General features: G+C 45.2%; 1 protein-coding gene across 1 annotated transcript in view; it reads left to right on the forward strand.

Moving 5' to 3' along the window:
• Nucleotides 1-19997, forward strand: part of col1a2 (collagen, type I, alpha 2) — an 83181-nt gene that overhangs the window by 58036 nt on the left and 5148 nt on the right. Inside the window, exons 2-35 of the mRNA XM_080004157.1 lie at nt 8218-8254; nt 8824-8907; nt 9468-9524; nt 9874-9918; nt 10126-10179; nt 10354-10407; nt 10800-10853; nt 10996-11049; nt 11687-11740; nt 12503-12547; nt 12693-12791; nt 12898-12951; nt 13420-13518; nt 14180-14224; nt 14320-14418; nt 14774-14827; nt 14925-15032; nt 15126-15179; nt 15279-15377; nt 16107-16160; nt 16277-16375; nt 16487-16540; nt 16660-16713; nt 16857-16910; nt 17032-17085; nt 17190-17234; nt 17405-17503; nt 17719-17826; nt 17955-18008; nt 18145-18198; nt 19254-19307; nt 19412-19465; nt 19576-19683; nt 19817-19870. Of these exons, the coding sequence (XP_079860283.1) occupies nt 8218-8254; nt 8824-8907; nt 9468-9524; nt 9874-9918; nt 10126-10179; nt 10354-10407; nt 10800-10853; nt 10996-11049; nt 11687-11740; nt 12503-12547; nt 12693-12791; nt 12898-12951; nt 13420-13518; nt 14180-14224; nt 14320-14418; nt 14774-14827; nt 14925-15032; nt 15126-15179; nt 15279-15377; nt 16107-16160; nt 16277-16375; nt 16487-16540; nt 16660-16713; nt 16857-16910; nt 17032-17085; nt 17190-17234; nt 17405-17503; nt 17719-17826; nt 17955-18008; nt 18145-18198; nt 19254-19307; nt 19412-19465; nt 19576-19683; nt 19817-19870 (2248 nt within the window). The remainder of the gene's footprint in view (nt 1-8217; nt 8255-8823; nt 8908-9467; nt 9525-9873; nt 9919-10125; nt 10180-10353; nt 10408-10799; nt 10854-10995; nt 11050-11686; nt 11741-12502; nt 12548-12692; nt 12792-12897; nt 12952-13419; nt 13519-14179; nt 14225-14319; nt 14419-14773; nt 14828-14924; nt 15033-15125; nt 15180-15278; nt 15378-16106; nt 16161-16276; nt 16376-16486; nt 16541-16659; nt 16714-16856; nt 16911-17031; nt 17086-17189; nt 17235-17404; nt 17504-17718; nt 17827-17954; nt 18009-18144; nt 18199-19253; nt 19308-19411; nt 19466-19575; nt 19684-19816; nt 19871-19997) is intronic.

Here is a 19997-nt window from a genome sequence, read left to right on the forward strand (position 1 = left end):
AGAGAGAGAGAGAGGGAGGGAGGGAGCGCTATACAACAAGAGTGAGAGAAAAGAGAGAGATAGAGACAGAAAGAGTGGTAGTCAGAGTGTGATAGACAAAGAGAGAGGGTGATACAAAGGGAGAGAGAGAGAGAGAGAGAGAGAGAGAGAGAGAGTGAGTGATAGAGGGAGAGAGGTGTGTGATAAAAAAAGAGAGCGAGTTCGAAAGAGGGAGGGGGGGAGTGAACGGCAGAGAGAGAGTGTGCGATAGAAAGAGCGAGGGATAGAAAGAGAGGGTGATAGAGAGGGGGGCAGACGGGCGGGGCAGCAGTAAAATTGGAAGCACGTAAAGTAAACGAGGCCTCCCTAAAAGCTGCGTGGTTTTACTAGCGCCGCCCTGGATCCTTCCTTCCTTCCCGGGCGCTGCAGAGCCGGCCCGGCGCTCGTCGCTAGACCCCGGGGTTGCCATATGCGCTGGGGCCTGTCGGGCCGGAGAGCCTCCCGAATTCTTTGACGGCGCTTGCCTTTAGAGGTTCAACGGCGCGTGCCGGCGAATACCAGCGCCCGCCGACCTTCCACGCGGGAGTCCTTTTTTTTTTTTTTTTTTTGCGACGAACGACTCCACAATCGAAAGCATTTCATCCACACTTTTTCAAGTTAAAAAAATTAAAAATTAAGAATAAAAGGCTCGTGCCTATCCGTGCACCGGAAGTCACCTTCACAAACTACAAGAGCTTGTCGTTTGTGGACAAAACGGAACGGTGTGATGTCTCCCCGCTGCGTTTCAGCTCCCAAAAGTTATCGAAAACCAGTTGTACCACAGTGTACTTTTTTCATTCTACAGTCGATAAAAATAAAGTTCCACCTGTATGTTTGTCTACGTGTGTCCGTGACACATGGAGGTGTGTCTGTGTCTGCACCATTCCATCCATCACTCCCTTTCTCTCTCTCTCTCTCTCTCTCTCTACCGCCCCTCACCCTCTTTTCATCTTCACGTCTCGTCTCTCCCCTTCTCCCTCTCGGAATCCCACTCAGTGAAAATGATGATTATAGGAGTGTGCGCTCCTCCTCTTTAATCACCGACTCTCTCCTTTCGCTGTGTGCCATCCTCCTGCTCACCTCTCCAGACGGCGGCGGCGGCCGCTACTGCTGCCGCCGCCGCCCCCGCTGCCCGGGTGTGTGGTCCCCCCGTGATCTACGCCCGGAATCTGCTGCTTTTGCGCAAAAACAACTTTCTAAACCCGGTACGGAAGGGGTCACCTGGAAGACACTCAAACACCCACTCCTATATCATGCTTTGTATCCCCAATCGCATCGCCGTTTTAAAAGAGACGTCTCGCCTCCTGGAGTCTTGGCAGAGAGTTAACAGTCTCCGCCTGAGCCCCACCCGACCCTCCCCAAAGCAGCGGTGCAGGTCACAGGTTCACGCTGCGGGCCTCCACACGGTAGGTCTGCAGGAAGAAGCCAACGGCACGCACCCTAAAGCACCTCGAAGGCCGTGAAGGATCTAAAGACGTTTAATTAGCACTTAGGTATTCTGACGTGACGTTATTTAGTCCAGAATTTCGCATCTGTCTATACTATAGTTGGGGGCGAAACTATGATCAGAACGGTCATTAGTGGACCGATAATGGTGAAATTGAGTTATTAATCCTTTTGCTGGGGATCCCCTGGAACAGCTTGAAGGATCCCTGGGGGTCCCCGGAACCTATGTTGAGAATTCCTACTCGTGTACAATGTACTACATCGCATTCATTTCCTCAAAGCTAAAAGCTAGAATGGTCACTCCTTTACAACCAGGCTCTTTAATCAATTGATCAATGTCCTGTTTCCGACCAATCTCGGTTATCGTGTTCCTCTTCCTCGCCAGCTGGTCGACAGGTGGAGAAAGTCCCAACATGAGGGAGACTCACTCCACGCCATAGTTCCTAGAGCCTGCCTTCGCACTGGTCGGAAATATGAGACGCCGAGACTCCGAGCCAGCGCGGAGACAGCGGCGAGACGGCCAATCGGAGTCGAGCACATCTGGAAGAATCCGTACACAGGCTGCGCTGGCAGCGCTGGGAGACAGAGGCAACAAGGGAGAAGAAAGAGAGAGCGAGGCGCAGCCTACGATTCAAAATGGCCGAAGGCTAAAAAAGAAAGGAAAAGTTACAAATCTGGATGTCCAATTCATTTTCAACGTTAAAACCACCAAGCACCAGCCACCAGCGCCAAGCTGATCTCTCGAGTTGAAGGGAGATTAAGGGAATGGACAGCCTCGGAGGAAAGCTTTACTGGACTAAAGATTTGAAGACCTTGATCATTGAGCCTTGATCTGCCATCCTACAAGAATAAAAAAAAACAAAAAAACGATAGGCTGAGGCAATCACGTCCGCAGGTAACCACAGCTTGACCTCGTTTATTTTAGACCCTAAATCCACCGGTGAACCAGTGAAGCAGAAACCCGACCCAGGCCCGTCACCGTGACTGGCTGGCGTTTCAACCAGGGCTTATGGGGGGACATCCTGCGGACAGCCTGAACTAGTTTGGCCCTCCCAGTCATCAAGTTCTTGACCCATAGAAGAACCTCAAATTCCTTTGCACTGGAGATGATCGGAACAACTTGAAAATCACATGCTTTGCAGGCAGCTATGGCAGCGTTTGTGTTTTTAATGATGCTCCTTTAGGTCAAGGTCGACCTCTTTTGCTTTTGGAGCTTTAAACAGCAAATTGCCCGACTGTATGCTCTATAAATGTAATAGGTTGATTGAGCATCCCTCTAACCTTCATTTGAGTTTGTGCATCATCATATGAACGGCAATCGCACCTCAGCCCCCGAAGGACGTGTGATGATGTGGAGCCTCGCGGCCATCTTTGAACGGGTCTGGATCTCTCCGCCTCCTTTGAGAAAACATGACCATATAGCTATGCAGCGAGCGGGAGCGCTGCCATGTCAAAGACACACTTCATCCAACTCCTCCTCTCCTCCTCCTCCTCTTACCCCCCATTCCCAGTCTTCCCTTTCTCTCTCGCTGTCCCGTTTGACTCGCAGGATATCTAAGTCGGGGTTGTCTGGGACAACCTCCCTGATGGTGGAAAAGGTTCTCGGGGACTCGTGACCGTAGGCCTGTCCATGGGGAGGAGGAAGACAATAGTCCTGCAGCCATTTGAGACGGTCGCTGTAAAGAGTTAATGCTGTAACCCCGAAACCACGTCAGTGCCTCGTTTCAGCTCCTCTCCATGGCCTACCACGGGATGTATACCACCCTTTCAAATGCTGCGGAACACCCCCTAAAATAGAATAGAGCAGAAGGGCTGAGCAAGATGGGGATGATTGCTTTTAATTTCAATTTTGTTTCAGCGTTTTTCGGTATTGCGGCGGTGATCAGGATGAAAACAACGCAGGGCGAATAAAAGGCTTCCATAGAGATGCATAAAGAGGCAATCCAAGTGGCAGAGTGAGACATCAGCCAGCATAAAAGAAATAAAACTTCCTCGGAGTTAACTGGGGAGTCCCACCGATCAAACAAGGGAAGCCATCTTTTCTGGGTTCAAATCTGACCCGATGATGAACTCGGTGTCAACCGACGATCCGCTCCGTGCCAGGAAGGAGAATGTAGAATGAATCTCTGTAGAATGCAGTAAAATGAGTTCTATACAGTCTTTTTTAAAACATAATTTAACTTTTTCCTCATCCAGTGTGTGTTCTGAGGCTCGTTACAGAAGCGGATTTGACCAGTCTTAAGGATTACTGCAGTTAGCTATGAGAGGATCCATCGATTCTCTTTTCTGGGGGCACGGACTAGACGGCCTATCCACCGGAGGCAGAGTGTGTGTGTGCTGTTATCAGAAAGCTGAGCCAAGGGGCCTGAGCTGAGGAGAGGAGAAGAGCAACCATAGTAGAGTAGATGGCATGTCTGGTCATGTGGCCAGGTAGAAGGTAGGAGAGCTAGAGAGAGAGGAGTTTGTGTGTGTGTGTGTGTGTGTGTGTGTGTTGGAAATAGGTATTCTGTCTGTCCAGAGGAGTCTCAGGGAGAGTGTATGTGTGACTAATGTGCGTACAGACTACGTTTCCAAATGTCTATACATTCCAAAACCGCACTGGAGATCATTTCACACCTTTTGGACTACAATTGGACTCCCAGGGTTCCCAGTATTGTGTGTAACGCTGTGTGGACATGATTTGCACTTGCGTTTGCACATTTGCACTTTTTACTCGGGCCAAAGTGTAAAAACAAACAACAACAGTGATCTGAAAACTATAAGGATATGCAAGAAGAACAAGAAGAACGCATTCACTATCGCTCCATCAAAAAAAACAAAAAAAAAACACGGTGGAGCCGCATTGAACCATTAGACCATCGTTTCAAATCCGTTTAAGATTCGACGACTACTCTCCACCCGGAAAAAGAAATGTCGACGGCAACTACAATTAAAATAAATCACTAACAAATCCACCCGGAGAGGCAAACCTGCTCCGCACCGCCGCAAACCTTCTCGTGCGCTATTACGCACAGCGGCTTTTACGCGCCCACGGTACAGCCTCCCTCTCCGGATAAAGCGATCTGAGAAAAAAGAAAGCGTGGTCCCCCGTCTCTCCCCTTTTTAAAAGCTCGACGCTGTCCACGTCCTCAAAAAGAATGGATCTAATTAAAAAACAAAAAAAAAAACGCTGCACTCGTCACCATCTCCAGCGCCGTGCCAAGGAGGTTTGGTTCTGGTGCGGGAGAAGGAGGCTGGGAGACGCAGGACCACACGATGGGACGAGAGCTTGGGTTCCTGCGCTCCCATTGGCCGGTGGGCTGACTTTTGACACGCAGACCAGGGAACCTCCTGCCGTATAAATAGGGCCGAAGGGACTTTATTATCCCAGCATCACGGCAGAGGGTTTTCTGCAAAGTTTGGAGTTACTCTGGTCATCACATCTGTGTATGCCTGCTTGAAAGGTGGTTTTTGCACAGCAGCGGCACAAGGAGTCTGCATGTCTGCTTAGACATGCTCAGCTTTGTGGATACCCGGATTCTGTTGCTGCTTGCAGTGACTTCATACCTTGCAACATGCCAAAGTAAGTTTTTGGTTGTTTTTTTTTTTAAATGTCATTTGATGGATATTTTTCGGGTCCCGTTTTTTTTTGAGGATCTTGCGCTTGACTTTTTGTTGGGAGTATTGCTTCAAGGTCTACCAGAAGATGGTTGAAAAGCACCCACTGAATGAAGGAATGGATTCTTCGTTGTTTTCCAAGGATACAGTGAGCCAGTCAATCAGCCAGTTGATTAATGTCCGAAAGGGGAGATGCTTTGAAAGTTTAAATTACTTCCAAAGAACCATCCTAAGTATACAGTATAGAGCCTAGGCTCCTTTCAAAAACTTTAGTGAAATTTGGATTCATAATTTTTGTGTACGTAATATGGATTTTGTGGTTAAAACGCAGGATGAAAAGTTTGGGGCGTTGTACATATTGTTCCGTCCAGGGAATTGGGGCTTTATCGTCAGGGAGCTGCAACGACGCCCCCTGGCGGCCATGGGTGGCGAGTGTCCCTTTAGGCGAGATTAAGATTCTACTTTTGAAAAGAGACAGAAAAAAATATAGTTTACGTTGAACAAAATATATTCAGATTATATTTTATTTCAGTTTTATTAGTATTAGTGATCATTTGTGCCCATTGCCAGTTGTAATGCCTGCGCATTTATACAGTATTACAGAGACTACTTATTTAAATAATATGTGTGGGCGCCTCAGTGACGACTGTGTTCGTGTATAATGACCGACGTTTCATATTAGAACGATCATGACGTCACGTAAGGAAATCAAATCAGAAGCGCATCGCTTTTGATGTGCAAGGTCGTCACCTAGTGGTGGGGAGAAGGTATGACAGCATTACAGTTCACAGGGAGGTCCAACGCAGACAGAGATATCATCACTGTTGGCAACCAACGCCAATGTGCCTGGAGTGCTTCGAGGCCTACGTTAAAAACCTACTATTACAGAAACTGGGAGGACCTCCTGGCCCCCCGGTCTATTCGCAATTATTTCCCAGTTATAGCATTCAATGATCTTTGATTCAATCAAGGATGGTCCAATTAGCTTTTTTCGACAGTTCCAAGGCACATTTTTTTTTTTGGCTTCAATTGCGTTGCGTTCCCCCAAATCAATCTCTACGGATTTGTAATGAATCCATAATTGGGCTCCTCTATTTCCGATCTCTCTGATCTCTGTATCACAGGGTTAACTTTTCTCGTCCCAAGGGCGTAAATACCTGCCTTGGCCTGCTGGCACACGTTTCGTTTTTTGTTTTTTTCCCCCCCTTTATTCCTTTTCAGGGATTAGAAATGTCAGAGAATGTTTAGAATAACATTCGTTGTATACGTCAAATACACCCTTTAATACTGGCGCGTGGCCAAATTTTCATTTGGTCTGAGACGTGACGCACCGTACATGGCATGTCGGCAAACAGTTAGATGAGCAAACGCGGGTTTGAAAAGGCGATGAAGCAATGTCGTTATTAAAGGAGGGAAGATTGAAACACGAGGTTTGAACGCTGAGGACACGATTCGTCAAGGAAAAACATGGAAACCAACAACTCTGATGTTAAATATCGGGTTGTACCTTCAGGGTATTAAAATACCTCACAGTTTCCTTCACGGCTTAATGATCATTCCATTTGCATTCCCTGTTTAGGGAAATTTCACTCCAGTGGCTGCGCACTTTGCGGCCTGGATCTTTCTTTTTGCATTTCTAGGCTTCCGGTAGTTTGACAATTTTTGGTGTCCGTCTCGACGAGAATAGACTAAACCGAGCATTCTGGGAAGAGCTAAGTCTCCATCGGTCGTGTTGTTGTTTGTTTTACAGTTTGTTGTTGTTGTTGTTGTCAAGACGATATTCATGTTCTAACCAGAGTCTTCCCTTGTCCCCCTCCACCCCCCACCCCCCCCACCCCTCCTACTCTGCCTCTACTCCTCCATCTCCTTGCAACGCCACAGACATGGTTAGTACAGTTGCATGACTTCATCAAACTAATATGTTATAACAAACAAAAAAAATAATGAAAATCAGTTTTACCTTCCCGCTCTTGTCCTGTGACCTCAGGTTCCCTGTAGTTTTTTCCTTTTTAGAGAATATCAACCCCCTGCACGTCTCGCCCGGACAATTTGAGCGATCTCAGCCCGCGGCGCAGCGTTTCATTACGAATGTCCTTTTTCAGCCCTTGAAATTGAAATTTCCCCCTTCCTGTCCGGGGATAGGTGAGGGTCCCATTGGCTGACGCTAGTGTCAGTGAAAGCTAAAACCGGCCGTGCGGAGGTACCCACGGGGCCTGGCACAAAGGATCCTTTCTGAGGACAGCGATGAGAGGGCAGGGTCTGGGGATGGGGGGGGGATGGTCAGTTCAGCTCCCTGTTTAGATAGAGGACTTGGAGACGGCCACTGTGGTCTCAGAACAGTGGAGATTTAGTCTTTGAGTCCTTGCAAAGAGAGAGAAATAAATGGTCAGATTGGGCCCCTATGAAGTGAAATTAAAGGGTTAACTCAGCATCGGCGAAAAAAGGGATAGCATTCCATTACTATTGACAGTTAGTTCAGGATTAAACGTCCTCTTACGCGTGATGTTGCATTATATCACATTAAAACATATACATATCGTCTCAAATCGCCATGGTGATACTATGGTGTCCATAGCAGCACTTTGTGGTCTTAAAGGGACAGTAAAGACTATAATTCTTCGAACCATATTGTCTTCAGCTATTTTGTACCAAATTAATTGAAGAGAACTCCATGTGATTCATTCCGGTTCTGGTTCGGGTTCCCGACGTCCCTTTAAGCACCTCACCATAGCTGGAGAATCATTCACATTTTTCATTTTTAATACCAGCATCTGCACGTGCATGGTTTTCTGTATGGTCTCATGATCCCACTATAAGTGTGCATGGAACGCCGGGTGGCTGACACAGCCTCCACGTTAAATGGCACGAGGAATACCGAAAAGAGGGAATAAATCAATCTTAAATGGTATTTACTTATCTCGTTTTCTGTGGAGGGGGTATTTCGTATCCAGAACGTGAAGAAGATTTAAATGTGTTGTTGACTTGCTTGCCCCATTGTAAGGGCAAGTTTGTTTGCATGCACTTTTAATTGGCAGCAACCCAGATAGTTCCATGTCGTGATATGGATTGTGCTCGGTTTTTAGATATGTGTGGTGGGGTGTGTTCTAAGCTTGAGGCCTGAAGCTCGGACTGACTCGTTTGATTTCCCCCCCCGCAGGGTCCCAGAGGGGAGAAAGGACCACGAGGTGACAGGGTGAGTCTCAGCTATGACTCATTTTGGTGAAAAAAAACAAAAAAAGGGGGGGGGGGAGGCAAAGATTGCAAATTGAACCGGAAGAAGAAATGGAAATTCGAATGTTGATGCAGTTTGGTGTTCGGTGACATAATTTGACCCCTCGACCTCATTAGGCCACGCCCCCTTGTTTACATGGCCCACAACCCTACATCCACTGTGCGTCGATGACGGTTGATAGTCATGTGGATTTATATAATCGGGGTCCCATGTTATTTAAAACATCCACACAATTCATTTTATAGTATTTTAGACCTTTTTTTTTTTACATTTTTGATAACATGCCCTGTTTTAATATATATTATATTATATCATATTTTTATGTTAACTGACATTTCACAGAAGTTCAACTTCAAGTTGTTGAAAGTTCAATTTCAAGTTGAATTGGAAGCTGAGAAAGTTCTAAAAAGGGTTTTAGTTGTAGAGAGTAAAGGGCGCTTTCTCGCATTGAAATCTGTTTCGTAGCTGTGTGATCAACACCAAAGGTTTATCGGCTGTTCATTTTTTTTTTTTCTATCAATGTTTTCCAGGGTCCTCAGGGCCCTAATGGAAGGGATGGAAAACCCGGACTGCCTGGCCCCGCCGGCCCCTCAGGTCCCCCCGGACTCGGTGGAGTAAGTGCACTCTCCCTTTACTTTACGAGCCCAAATATCGCTGCTCGCCCACCAGATTGGGAGCATATGTCTGGAAGGATGGCGCTGCAGGCAGCGTACATACTGGGAACTCCAAATACCTAGTGTTTGTATCTGACATTTGGGTCTGATCCCGTCCAATTTCGGGGAATCAGTGCCAGACTGAAAAAAACAGATTTTGTGGACACACCTCTCTCCACCTCATTCCTTCAATTATGATGTCTTAACCTGGTGAACTTTGACCTTTTGACCTCCACTCCATGCAACCTAATTGACAAACGATGGTTTACTGGCTCCACTTTTACAGGGTCTCTGAAATCTAAAAATATGTATGTTAAAAGTAAAATATACAGGAAACGATAGCAGACTTTGTCATGCTCAGTTCTTCTCAACTCCCGAACAGGGAAATGAAGCTAGATGGAAAAAAAAGATGAAATAAAAAAATGTAAAAAATTATAACTATTTAAAATCATTAGGTAGTAGTCATATTTCATATATTGTATCTATAATAACCTATAACGATTTTTTTTTTCTGTCTCTAGTACTTTGCTGCTCAGTACGATGGCTCCAAAGCCCCAGATCCCGGTCCCGGACCCATGGTGAGGAGAGAGCGCGCACACACAAACACACACACACACACACACACACACACATGTGTTGATGTGTTGTGTTGCTATGAGTCCCTTCCAATGTCTAAGAAAAATCTCACTATGCCCTTCAACAGCTTGCAGTGCATGGCTTTATGCCGCTTTTTATTTTTTAGTATTTTCTAGTAGTATTCTGCAATAACAACACTGTTTTATTTTCAATTCATGGTACTTTGGTACTTTGGCATCCTTCAGAAGTCATACAATCCAGGTCCTATAGCGCTTCTCACGACCATAGGACCTTCTATATTCATATTGTTGAGTTTTGTTTGACTGAGTGGTTCTTGTTTTCTGTCTGCAGGGTATGATGGGAGGTAGAGGCCAACCTGGACCTCCCGGCCCCTCTGTGAGTGCACACACACACACACACACACAAACACACACACACACACACACACACACACACACACACACACACACACACACACACACACACACACACACACACACATACACACAAAAGTTCCAACTTTTAACATCTTATCTTCCCATTGTCCAGTTAAACTCCCATAGTGTGTGAAAGCTGCTAACTGGGTGTTTTCTCCTCAAACAGGGACCTCAGGGACACACCGGACACGCTGGTGAGCCCGGAGAGCCCGGACAGACCGTAAGATCATCTCCCATCACATCACACCAAATAATCATCGTTAACCTTGTATCTGGACGCCCTGTTTTATTTGGGCTTGAGGAGTTCCGGTGGCAATGCAATTCAGACCTATTCAACTGATTGTAAATATATTTTTTCAAAACTGACTGTCGTGTTTTTTGTTGTTTCCCCAAGGGCCCCATCGGACCCCGTGGACCCACTGGACCCCCTGGCAAATCTGGTGATGATGTAAGTAAAACGTTTATTTCCTTGAACAATACCTAACTGTTTGTATTTTTACTATCTTTGCAAGCTCATGATATTTGTAGATGTCAGAATGGACATTGATATCATTGGTAGTGTTAAATGTTATATTTGCTATATTTTTTTACCTTATATTTATTGCTAATGTCTGCTTATATTTTGCTTATCTTTTAATGTTTTTACAATTATTATTATTATTATTATTATTATTATTATTATTATTCTATTTGTTTGTATTTATATTATATTTGATTATATTTTATTGCTTATTTTTATTCATACCTTTAAATTTGTACAAATAAATGTAAAAAATGTATTTATACATAAATTCATAGATTCAAAAATCAGTCGTTAACGTAACATTTGCTGGAACGCAGGGCAACAGCGGCAGAGCCGGCAAGCCCGGAGACAGAGGAACCCCTGGAACCCAGGTGAGAGATATAGTCACGGCTTGGAAAAAAAAGATCAATTCAATGCAGGGAAACCTTGAAATGCTTTATAGAGAAAGAAATCCAGATCCATACACACAGACACAATATTGAGTATTTGACATCCACCTGTGCTCCCCTGCAGGGCGCTCGTGGATTCCCCGGAACCCCTGGACTTCCTGGCATGAAGGGACACAGAGTGAGTGACCTCAGCACACAGCGTGTACCGTTTAGCACAAAACACCTGGACTCCACCTGCTGTGGGAAAACAGCAGAACAGCACGGAATGAAATTCAAAGGAATTGACTGAGATGTTGCTGGAACAAACAGGAGAATTAGCAGAGGACATCAAACCCTTATGGACCGTCCTCCTCAGAATCTATTCCCTGTACACTTCTTCCTGGTTCCTGTGAACAGGGCATTAACACAAAGGAAGAACTATGTGAACCACAGTGTACATTATTGCTACCCAGTCTGTGTGATTACCAGTGAATATTACTGAAAGAAGCATTAAGGAGCATCATATGTCAACCTAAAACATAAGATTATTTGAGCCCTTTCAAACCAAAGCAGCTCATTGTGCGCTTAATATCCGTGAATCAGAACAAGATTTAAAATAACTATTAAAAACAACGCATTTGAATGTGCCTAATCCCACTGGAGACTTCTGATGACCACTGTCCCATATGACACGACAAGACACGACAACTCTGTGTTTAACTTTTGCGATCTCGGGATTTGATCTCCCTTGGGTGTTTTTTTGCACTTCATGTGATTCCATGTGATTCGAGTCTCACTGACTCGCGGCCTCTAAACGACGATGTTGTGTGTTCCAGGGTTACACCGGTCTGGATGGACGCAAGGGAGAGCCTGGTGCCGCCGGCCTCAAGGTGAGTTGAGCAGCAACATCAACCCCAACTCCATCGTCAACACGACTTCTTGGAATAAAAGCAATTTATCACTAAAGTTACTTCAAGGCACATGTTTACTTTCATATATCCTTGGAAAGTATCTGTATATTCAGGGTTTCCAACGTAACCTGTTCTTATTGAGTTCTAAGTCATTTGCCGTTCTCATTCCCCTAGTATTACTCTAGTGATATAATCTTTTCTTACTTTCCAAAGAAATCCTTTAAAATTGTATGAATACAAATGTCCTTTTCTAAAGGACGTTTTAATTCGGGCTTGCTTGCTTGTCAGCCTGCACTCACCATAGCTCTGCCCCATTTAAATATCCTTTTTTTAAGAAGGAGGATTTGGAGCAATTGAAAATAATGGGTGGAACTTGTCTATTGTAGATAGAGGTAGATTGTAGGTAGATGACCCACAGTAATGTGTAATGTAAACTGGCTACAGATTGCAGGTGCCAGGGATTTGAAATTGAATCACATTACCCCATCACACTTATTCTGTCACTAAATTGAAATTACCATAATAACACGCAACGTTTCACACAGAAACAGCGGCGCACACATACAGATGCATAGATATGCTCTTCCAGTGGAGATGCTCTATTTCATCCATGATTTTGACTCCCGCAGCTTGTCAAGCGTAACCGTTGACAGCCAGGTCATAACCAATGAGCTTTGACCTAAAACTACATTATATCGAAGATGCATTCTCACTTTTGACCCCCTTCTGCCTCTTCCACAGGGAGAGTCTGGTTCACACGGAGCTTCCGGAATTTCTGGACAGGCTGTAAGTATTCATAAGATAAAAATATAAACAGGAAATCTTTCATTTATTCTATATTATTTCAAAGGGATTTATTCACACCTCGACTCGAGTCACTAATGAACACAATGAGTGAATACAAGTTAAAGTATACCCCCCCCCTCCGCAGGGTGCTCGTGGTATGCCTGGAGAGAGAGGTCGCGCCGGACCCGCTGGACCCTCCGGTGCTCGTGGTGCTGACGGCAACGTTGGACCCTCCGGTCCCTCTGTGAGTATCTGTCCCGACGACCCAATTCCTTCCATTGCTTCCGTTGGAGTCAAAAAGATGAGCCTTCAAGGACAGCTCCTTAACCCGTCTGTCTGTACTTTCCCAGGGACCTCTTGGTGCTGCTGGCCCCCCAGGTTTCCCCGGTGGTCCCGGCCCCAAGGTAAGCTGCGAAGGAAGTTTATAATCTGTATTCAAATGTTTACATATCATATTGATATTTTTATATAGACGATGCCCAATTTTTGCAGACCTGCAAGCAGAGTTAGCCTCAACCTAATTTGCATCCGTAGTCCCAGGGCAAGGAGTGCAAGCAACACACACGGTCACAATACATATGACATATTGCAGTACAAAATACAACACAATATGCATAAATATCATGACAGTGTGACATAGTTGATTTACTGGATTAAATTAGCCATGCAAGACAGAGCTTTAATATGACATAAATATGTCCTAGCAAGACATAACAATATACATACATCCATAAATATACATACATACAATATGTTGATGTTGTTTTCATATTCAATGCTAACTTTATTGCACCACAGTCAACCAGCAGGTGCTGATGCTGTGATGGTGACATTTCAGTGTGTAAATGTGTCTTCCGTCTGCTCTTTGACAGGGAGAGATCGGAGGCGCTGGATCCACCGGATTAACCGGACCTCAGGGATCTAGAGGAGAGGCTGGAGCCAATGGCGCTGTCGGCCCCGTTGGTCCCCCTGTAAGTACACCCAAAAAAGTTCCTGTTGCAGAAACACACCAAAAAACGTATTTCTTATTAGCGAAAAAGGCAGTGACCTAAAGTGAAAGGCGGTGGCCTAAATTGGTTGTTTTTTTTATTCTTGCAAGGTAAGATTTGAACATTTGAATCTCTCCTATACCAGGGAGATCTGGTCCCTCCCCAAACAAATTACACCTACAGCATAACTTACACCGCACATTGCCTCACAAGCAGGACAGGCTCTTCCTATAGACGATATAGGCGAGAGGGAGAGATCGGGGCGCAATTTGCGCCGATTCGATGTCGATTATTTCATTTGCTCCGTTTCCTTATGGAACGATACAAGCACCACCACCAAGGACCGTCAGTTGGCCTAGAGCGGCAAAATGGCTCGAGCCGGCCAGTAATGCTGGTGCATATCTGTGTTTTCTCTCACTATATAGGTTTAAAAAAGATAAATGCCATGTTGTGGTCACACTTTAAAAACCCGGAGGAGTTGAAGCAGCAATTTTAATTAGTGTACGAAACACTTTCTGTTTCTGTTCATCGCATAAAAAGCAATTATCATAAAAGTAATTTCACAACTCTTTCTGTGTTGCCTATTTTTTTCATTTTTTCATTACTTTTTTTGGTAACATACTTCTGTTTCCTTTCCCTCTAGGGCAACCCTGGTGCTAACGGACTCACCGGAGCCAAGGGAGCTGCTGTAAGTATGAGCATCACCACAGTTGCAAAGGTTTCAGGTCACAGAGGATCACACAGGCTTGACCTCTGACCTCCTTTGCTGCCTGTGTCCCTCAGGGTACCCCTGGTGTCGCTGGAGCCCCCGGATTCCCCGGATCCAGAGGAGGACCTGGACCCCAGGGCCCTCAGGGATCTGCTGGTGCTCGAGGCCTTTCTGTGAGTATTGAATATATCTATAAACAAATAAATATATATATATGTTATGGATATGGATTATATGTTTTGGTTCCATAGACACCCAACTAACAGTTTCAGTCGAAAGTGTTCAGTAGATGGATCGGTACTAAAAGTTTAGATCTCATCTCAGAATCTGTGTCAACAGCGAAATAGTGGTATTTGGTCCATCCCTAGTTCTCACGCACGCAAACACACACACATACAAACATGCACATAAACATATTAACCTAAGGACGACCACATATTTGTGAGGCAATTTTCTGGAACTCACACTTGAAAACAAAATACACATTCCATCTTTCTGTTAAATAATTGTGTTCTCTGCATCCTTTAGGGAGATCCTGGTTCCGCTGGTGTGAAGGGAGATGGCGGTCCCAAGGGAGAGCCTGTAAGTGTCCATCTCTCCGGATTAAGTTGTTTTCACCGATAAAGACCCTAAAGCCCCATTCAGTACTGACCTTCACCTTCTCTGTTGCGTTCCCCAGGGCCACTCTGGACCTCAGGGAGCCCCCGGACCTCAGGGTGAGGAGGGCAAGAGAGGATCCACCGGTGAGGCGGGCGCTTCCGGACCTTCTGGAAGCCGTGGAGCTAGAGTGAGTAGTGGAAAGGCTGGCATCACGTTCACCCCGATCCCCACCATTACGATCACATGCTCATGCTGTTGGTGGTGTGTTTTTCCTTTGTAGGGAGCTTCTGGCACCCGTGGAATGCCCGGGTCCGAGGGAAGATCTGGCCCAATTGTAAGCAAATGGTCTTCCAGGTCCAGATCTCTTTTTTTACTTCCACAAATGTAACCTTCAGACACTGAAATATCCTCCTGGTTCCCCTTTCCTTCTCAGGGCATGCCCGGCGCTCGTGGTGCCTCTGGTGCATCCGGAGCTCGTGGTGGCCCCGGAGATGCTGGCCGTGCTGGAGAGCCTGGTCTGACCGGACCCAGAGTGAGTCATATCGATTGTCTGTAGTCCCGATCGGCTGATCGAACACACTTCTGAGTGATATACATTGGTTGTACTGTGTAGTCGAGAGACGGTCACATGACATTGAGCGGCAATCGAACGTTGGCAGAGCAAGCATAGCGAGTGAGTGAGTGGGTGAATAAAATATTTTGACTTTACTTTGAAATTTCTGTGGTAGCTGTGAAAGCTGGGTATAATACAGTATACTAATGACCCACATTTATTGACCGTTCTAGCTCAGTGAGTTGGAAATAGGAAGACCACGGCCTACGCTGAGATTTTAGCCTAATCACTGCCACGCTAGTGGAAAGAATATCCATCCCATACACAAAATAATTGGGGCAAAGAAGTCACCAGAGCACTTTCTTTTCTGGATAGAACTCAAATGAGGAGTTTCTCATCAAGTTTGCATCCGCATATACTGTGTAGTCAACAAAGACCGTTAGTTAGCCGAAAATACGCTTCGTGCCATGGACATTGTTTCCTTTTTGTCAAACAGCATTGTATGTCCAGTCTATAACCCTCTGCGGTAGCCATACTGTAGACCTGCTGTATTTGGATAAGATTGCTACCCACCAACAGCCACGTGACTTCAAGAACCAAAAGTGTCTTAAGCTTGGACATAGCCTTAGCCTTGATTTTGGCTCCTATGAAAGAAGCAGCAGGACCGTACCAATCAATACGTCGTTGACCAGTGTTTCATATCTGCAGGGTCTCCCAGGAAGCCCTGGAAACTCTGGACCCCCAGGAAAGGAGGGTGCTGCTGTGAGTACACATTTAACTCGTATTTGACTTAAGAGACCATAGAAGCTCTAAGCGTCGCTTGTATAGAGTTATTAAATGATTACATTGTCTTCTGTTCTTCCTGTTTCCTCTTCCAGGGTCCCGCTGGTCAAGATGGCCGCGCTGGTCCTCCCGGCCCCACTGGACCCAGAGGTCAGCCCGGTAGCATTGGCTTCCTCGGACCCAAGGGACCTGCTGTGAGTAGAAATAAATATCAGAATGGTAACATGACCAGGACATAAACCCTGTCATTGTTTGCAACTTATTCCCTTCACCCGTTCTGCTTTTCCCCACTTCGCCTCCACCAGGGTGATGCAGGCAAGCCCGGAGAGAAGGGAGCCAGTGGCCCCGCTGGACTGAGAGTAAGTCTTAGATCAGGCAATTCTCCAAACATACATCATAACATAGTGATAAGAGCAATAAGAGGAGAGATTCATCTCCGTATGATGTTATTCATCACCATGTGACCATTTCTTCTTAGGGACCCCCTGGACCTGATGGCAACAATGGAGCTTCTGGCGCCCTTGGACCCGTTGTAAGTATCAGCAACATGGACGAGTGACCCTGGACCAAATACAAATCCGATCACACATAGGTTTCAGAACAACTCCCAGACAAATAAATAACCCAATTGGATGACGAAGAAGAGGACCCAGTATCTTCTCTCTCTCCCTACAGGGTGGTGCTGGCGACAAGGGAGAGCAGGGATCCGCTGGAGCTCCTGGATTCCAGGTTTGAAATGTTTTTTGTCAACAAATAGAGGCATCTAGTGTCCATAAAAAGCGCTTATTATCATTGAAATACTTATTATAACTTGTTTTTTCATGAATTTTCGATGACTTGATATCCACAGGGACTGCCTGGCACTGCTGGAGGTGCTGGTGAGGCTGGAAAGGCCGGAGACAGAGTGAGTGGCGCACACGTGCACGAGTCTAGGATTTTTAAATCAGGACATTAGACATCAAACTGTATTAGCTGAACAGTAGTAACAAACCGTGTATGTCTTCCTAGGGTATCCCAGGAGATCAGGGACTTCCCGGACCCGCTGGTGTTAAGGTGAGCGCACCCGTCCAACCGCATATCCTTTCCTCTTTTTCTCAAATCCCCGTTTTTTAAGTTGGAAAATTTGTGTTTTTAAAAGTAGAATGTAAAATTGTCACAAATCTATAATCCTCAAAATTGAAATTTTCTGGCCCCTGACCTGCTGCCTGTTCGGTCCCATTTAGGGAGAGCGCGGTAACACCGGTGCTGCTGGATCTGCCGGTGCCCAGGGACCCATCGGAGCCCGTGGACCCGCTGGACTCCCTGGTGCCGATGGTGGCAAGGTGAGAGGACACAGGTTTTAAAATTAAAAAGGTACAGACACAGTGAACTGTATAGGGGAAGCTCCGGGGCCGAATAAAGTAGTGAAATAAAACATAACCTTGTTCTCCGTTGAGTTGTCCAAGTGTGGCTGAAGGTGATTTACAATTAGATACTTACAACAAATAGAGATTGAGGGTTCATCTACAAGTATAAACCATAATTGATGCGTCCCCAGGGAGAGCCTGGTGCTGTTGGAGTTGCCGGTGCCGCTGGACACCAGGGCTCAAGCGGCATGCCCGGTGAGCGCGGAGCTGTTGGAGGCGCCGGCGGAAAGGGGGAGAAGGTACATGACCCGAAAGTCTTTTTATTATTTTACCAACTGACAGTATTACAGGACAGTGTCGTTTCTTACGTCACAAAAATCAATTTTCTATTGTGTCCCCTTCATCCCGCTTCTCTGCTCCCGCACAGGGAGAGGGTGGACACAGAGGCCCCGACGGCAATGTTGGAAGAGATGGAGCTCGTGTAAGTTATTTTCACCCATCCTCCTTCCCAGAGAAAAATACCCCAAAGGACAAATATATACCAAATTCATCTCCTCCTCCTTCCTCCACTTTCCTTGTACTTGTGATTTAATATAATCTCTCTTCTCTCTTCTCAGGGAATGCCAGGACCTGGTGGACCCCCTGGACCTGCTGGTGCCAATGGTGACAAGGTAAGTTGCGCAGATGATGTTTATTTGCTGACACATGCAAATATCCAACAAAAACATATATTTTGGTTGTTACTAACTAAATTCCATGATTTTTTTATATGGGGTGTCAAAAATGGCGTGAAAGGGTCTTTGGACTTTCTCATGAAGACAGTTAAAGCCAAACGAAAGATTCTGAGATTCATTTAATTTTCACTCACACAACTTCCGTACACCAAGACTTCCCCTTGTAGTTTATATTACTAATGAGTAATCAAATTATGCCTGAAACTAGAACCTCGGCGTCGCACATACTGGATATTACAGTGAACTACATTAATGTTAAAGTCTTTCTGAGCATAATTTGCTTCTTATGGCAATTATTACCAAATAAATAAAAAGTACTATTGAATTCAGTGTAATAAAAAGTTAATATTTCACCTAATTCAAATGTTGACATTTTTGATAAACCATAGCTTGGTCAATGGAGGAGTATTGTCCTTCAGAGAAGGCTAATGGAAATCCAACAATAATAACAAAGATATGTATTTTCTATCAACGATGAAATAAGATTTTAATTATTCTAATTGATGTCTTATCAATGTTCAGACAGAAAAGCTTATAAGATATTGAGGTTTTCCAGCATGGACTGTGATAGAAAAAGAGTTTTTGATGGTATTATAATAGATTACATTGCATTTTATCGAATGGCATTAAATGAATCATATACATCAGATTGGAAAAAATACTATCAGCTATTACTCGTAGTAATAAAAAATAAAAAGAATAATTGTAATTATAATTATTATAAAAATAATAATGATAATGGCCCAATAATAGCCAAACTGTTAAAAGCTCTCAAATTTAACTAGAACTCAAATCTACTGTGGTTTTGCCTTGAATTGTGAATCTAACCAATCTCTCCAATGCAGAGGAATTTTAAGTAACAATATATCATATAGGATATACTCCAATATCTTCTGATGCACCATGGACTGGAGGTTGGATTTACAATTAATATCATTGACAACGCAGTTGCGTGAAAGTAATAAAACTTCCATCTTTGCTTTCTCCTTCAGGGTGAGACCGGTGCTTTCGGACCCTCTGGCCCCGCCGGGCCTCGTGGAGCCTCTGTAAGTATCCCCATGTCCATATCTCCTGCACCGAATGTCACCGAAATTATTTTGAAGAAAACAAACCGAAACGATCAATAAAAACTGCCTTTTTTCCTCTGCAGGGAGAGCGTGGTGAGGTTGGACCTGCTGGAGCCCCCGGATTCGCTGGAGCCCCTGTAAGTCATTAGGCATCCGTCTCGGTGGACTCTGAATAATGCAGGTAGCCGCACTGTCGCCAGTAGCAACAGAAGGAACAAACAGACTTTGTCTCGTTGCCGTCCCACAGGGTGCTGATGGCCAGACCGGAAGAAGAGGAGAGCGCGGACCTGCTGGAGGAAAGGGAGACCTTGGACCTGCCGGCGCCGCCGGACCTGCTGGAAGCTCTGGACCATCTGTTAGTACCTACCAACATTTAAAAAAACAGTATTGATGAGATTGAAATGATGGAGATTTGGATTGGTCACATTTGAACTGGAATGGTTTATGAGGGTGTTTTCTGACTCTCTAGTCTATCTCTGTTTGTCCAGGGTGCTGCTGGCCCCGCCGGACCCCCTGGTGGTCGTGGTGACAACGGACCTGCTGTAAGAGCTGATACTCCTTTATAATACATTCACAAGAATGTTCATGAATTTAGAAAAGTTATTTCTAACAGAGCTAACACAAAAAGAAATACAGTAAATTCATAAATACACACATGCAGTTTCATGG

This window comes from Zeus faber (genome assembly GCF_960531495.2).
Source record: "Zeus faber genome assembly, chromosome: 1".
Lineage (NCBI taxonomy): Eukaryota > Metazoa > Chordata > Actinopteri > Zeiformes > Zeidae > Zeus > Zeus faber.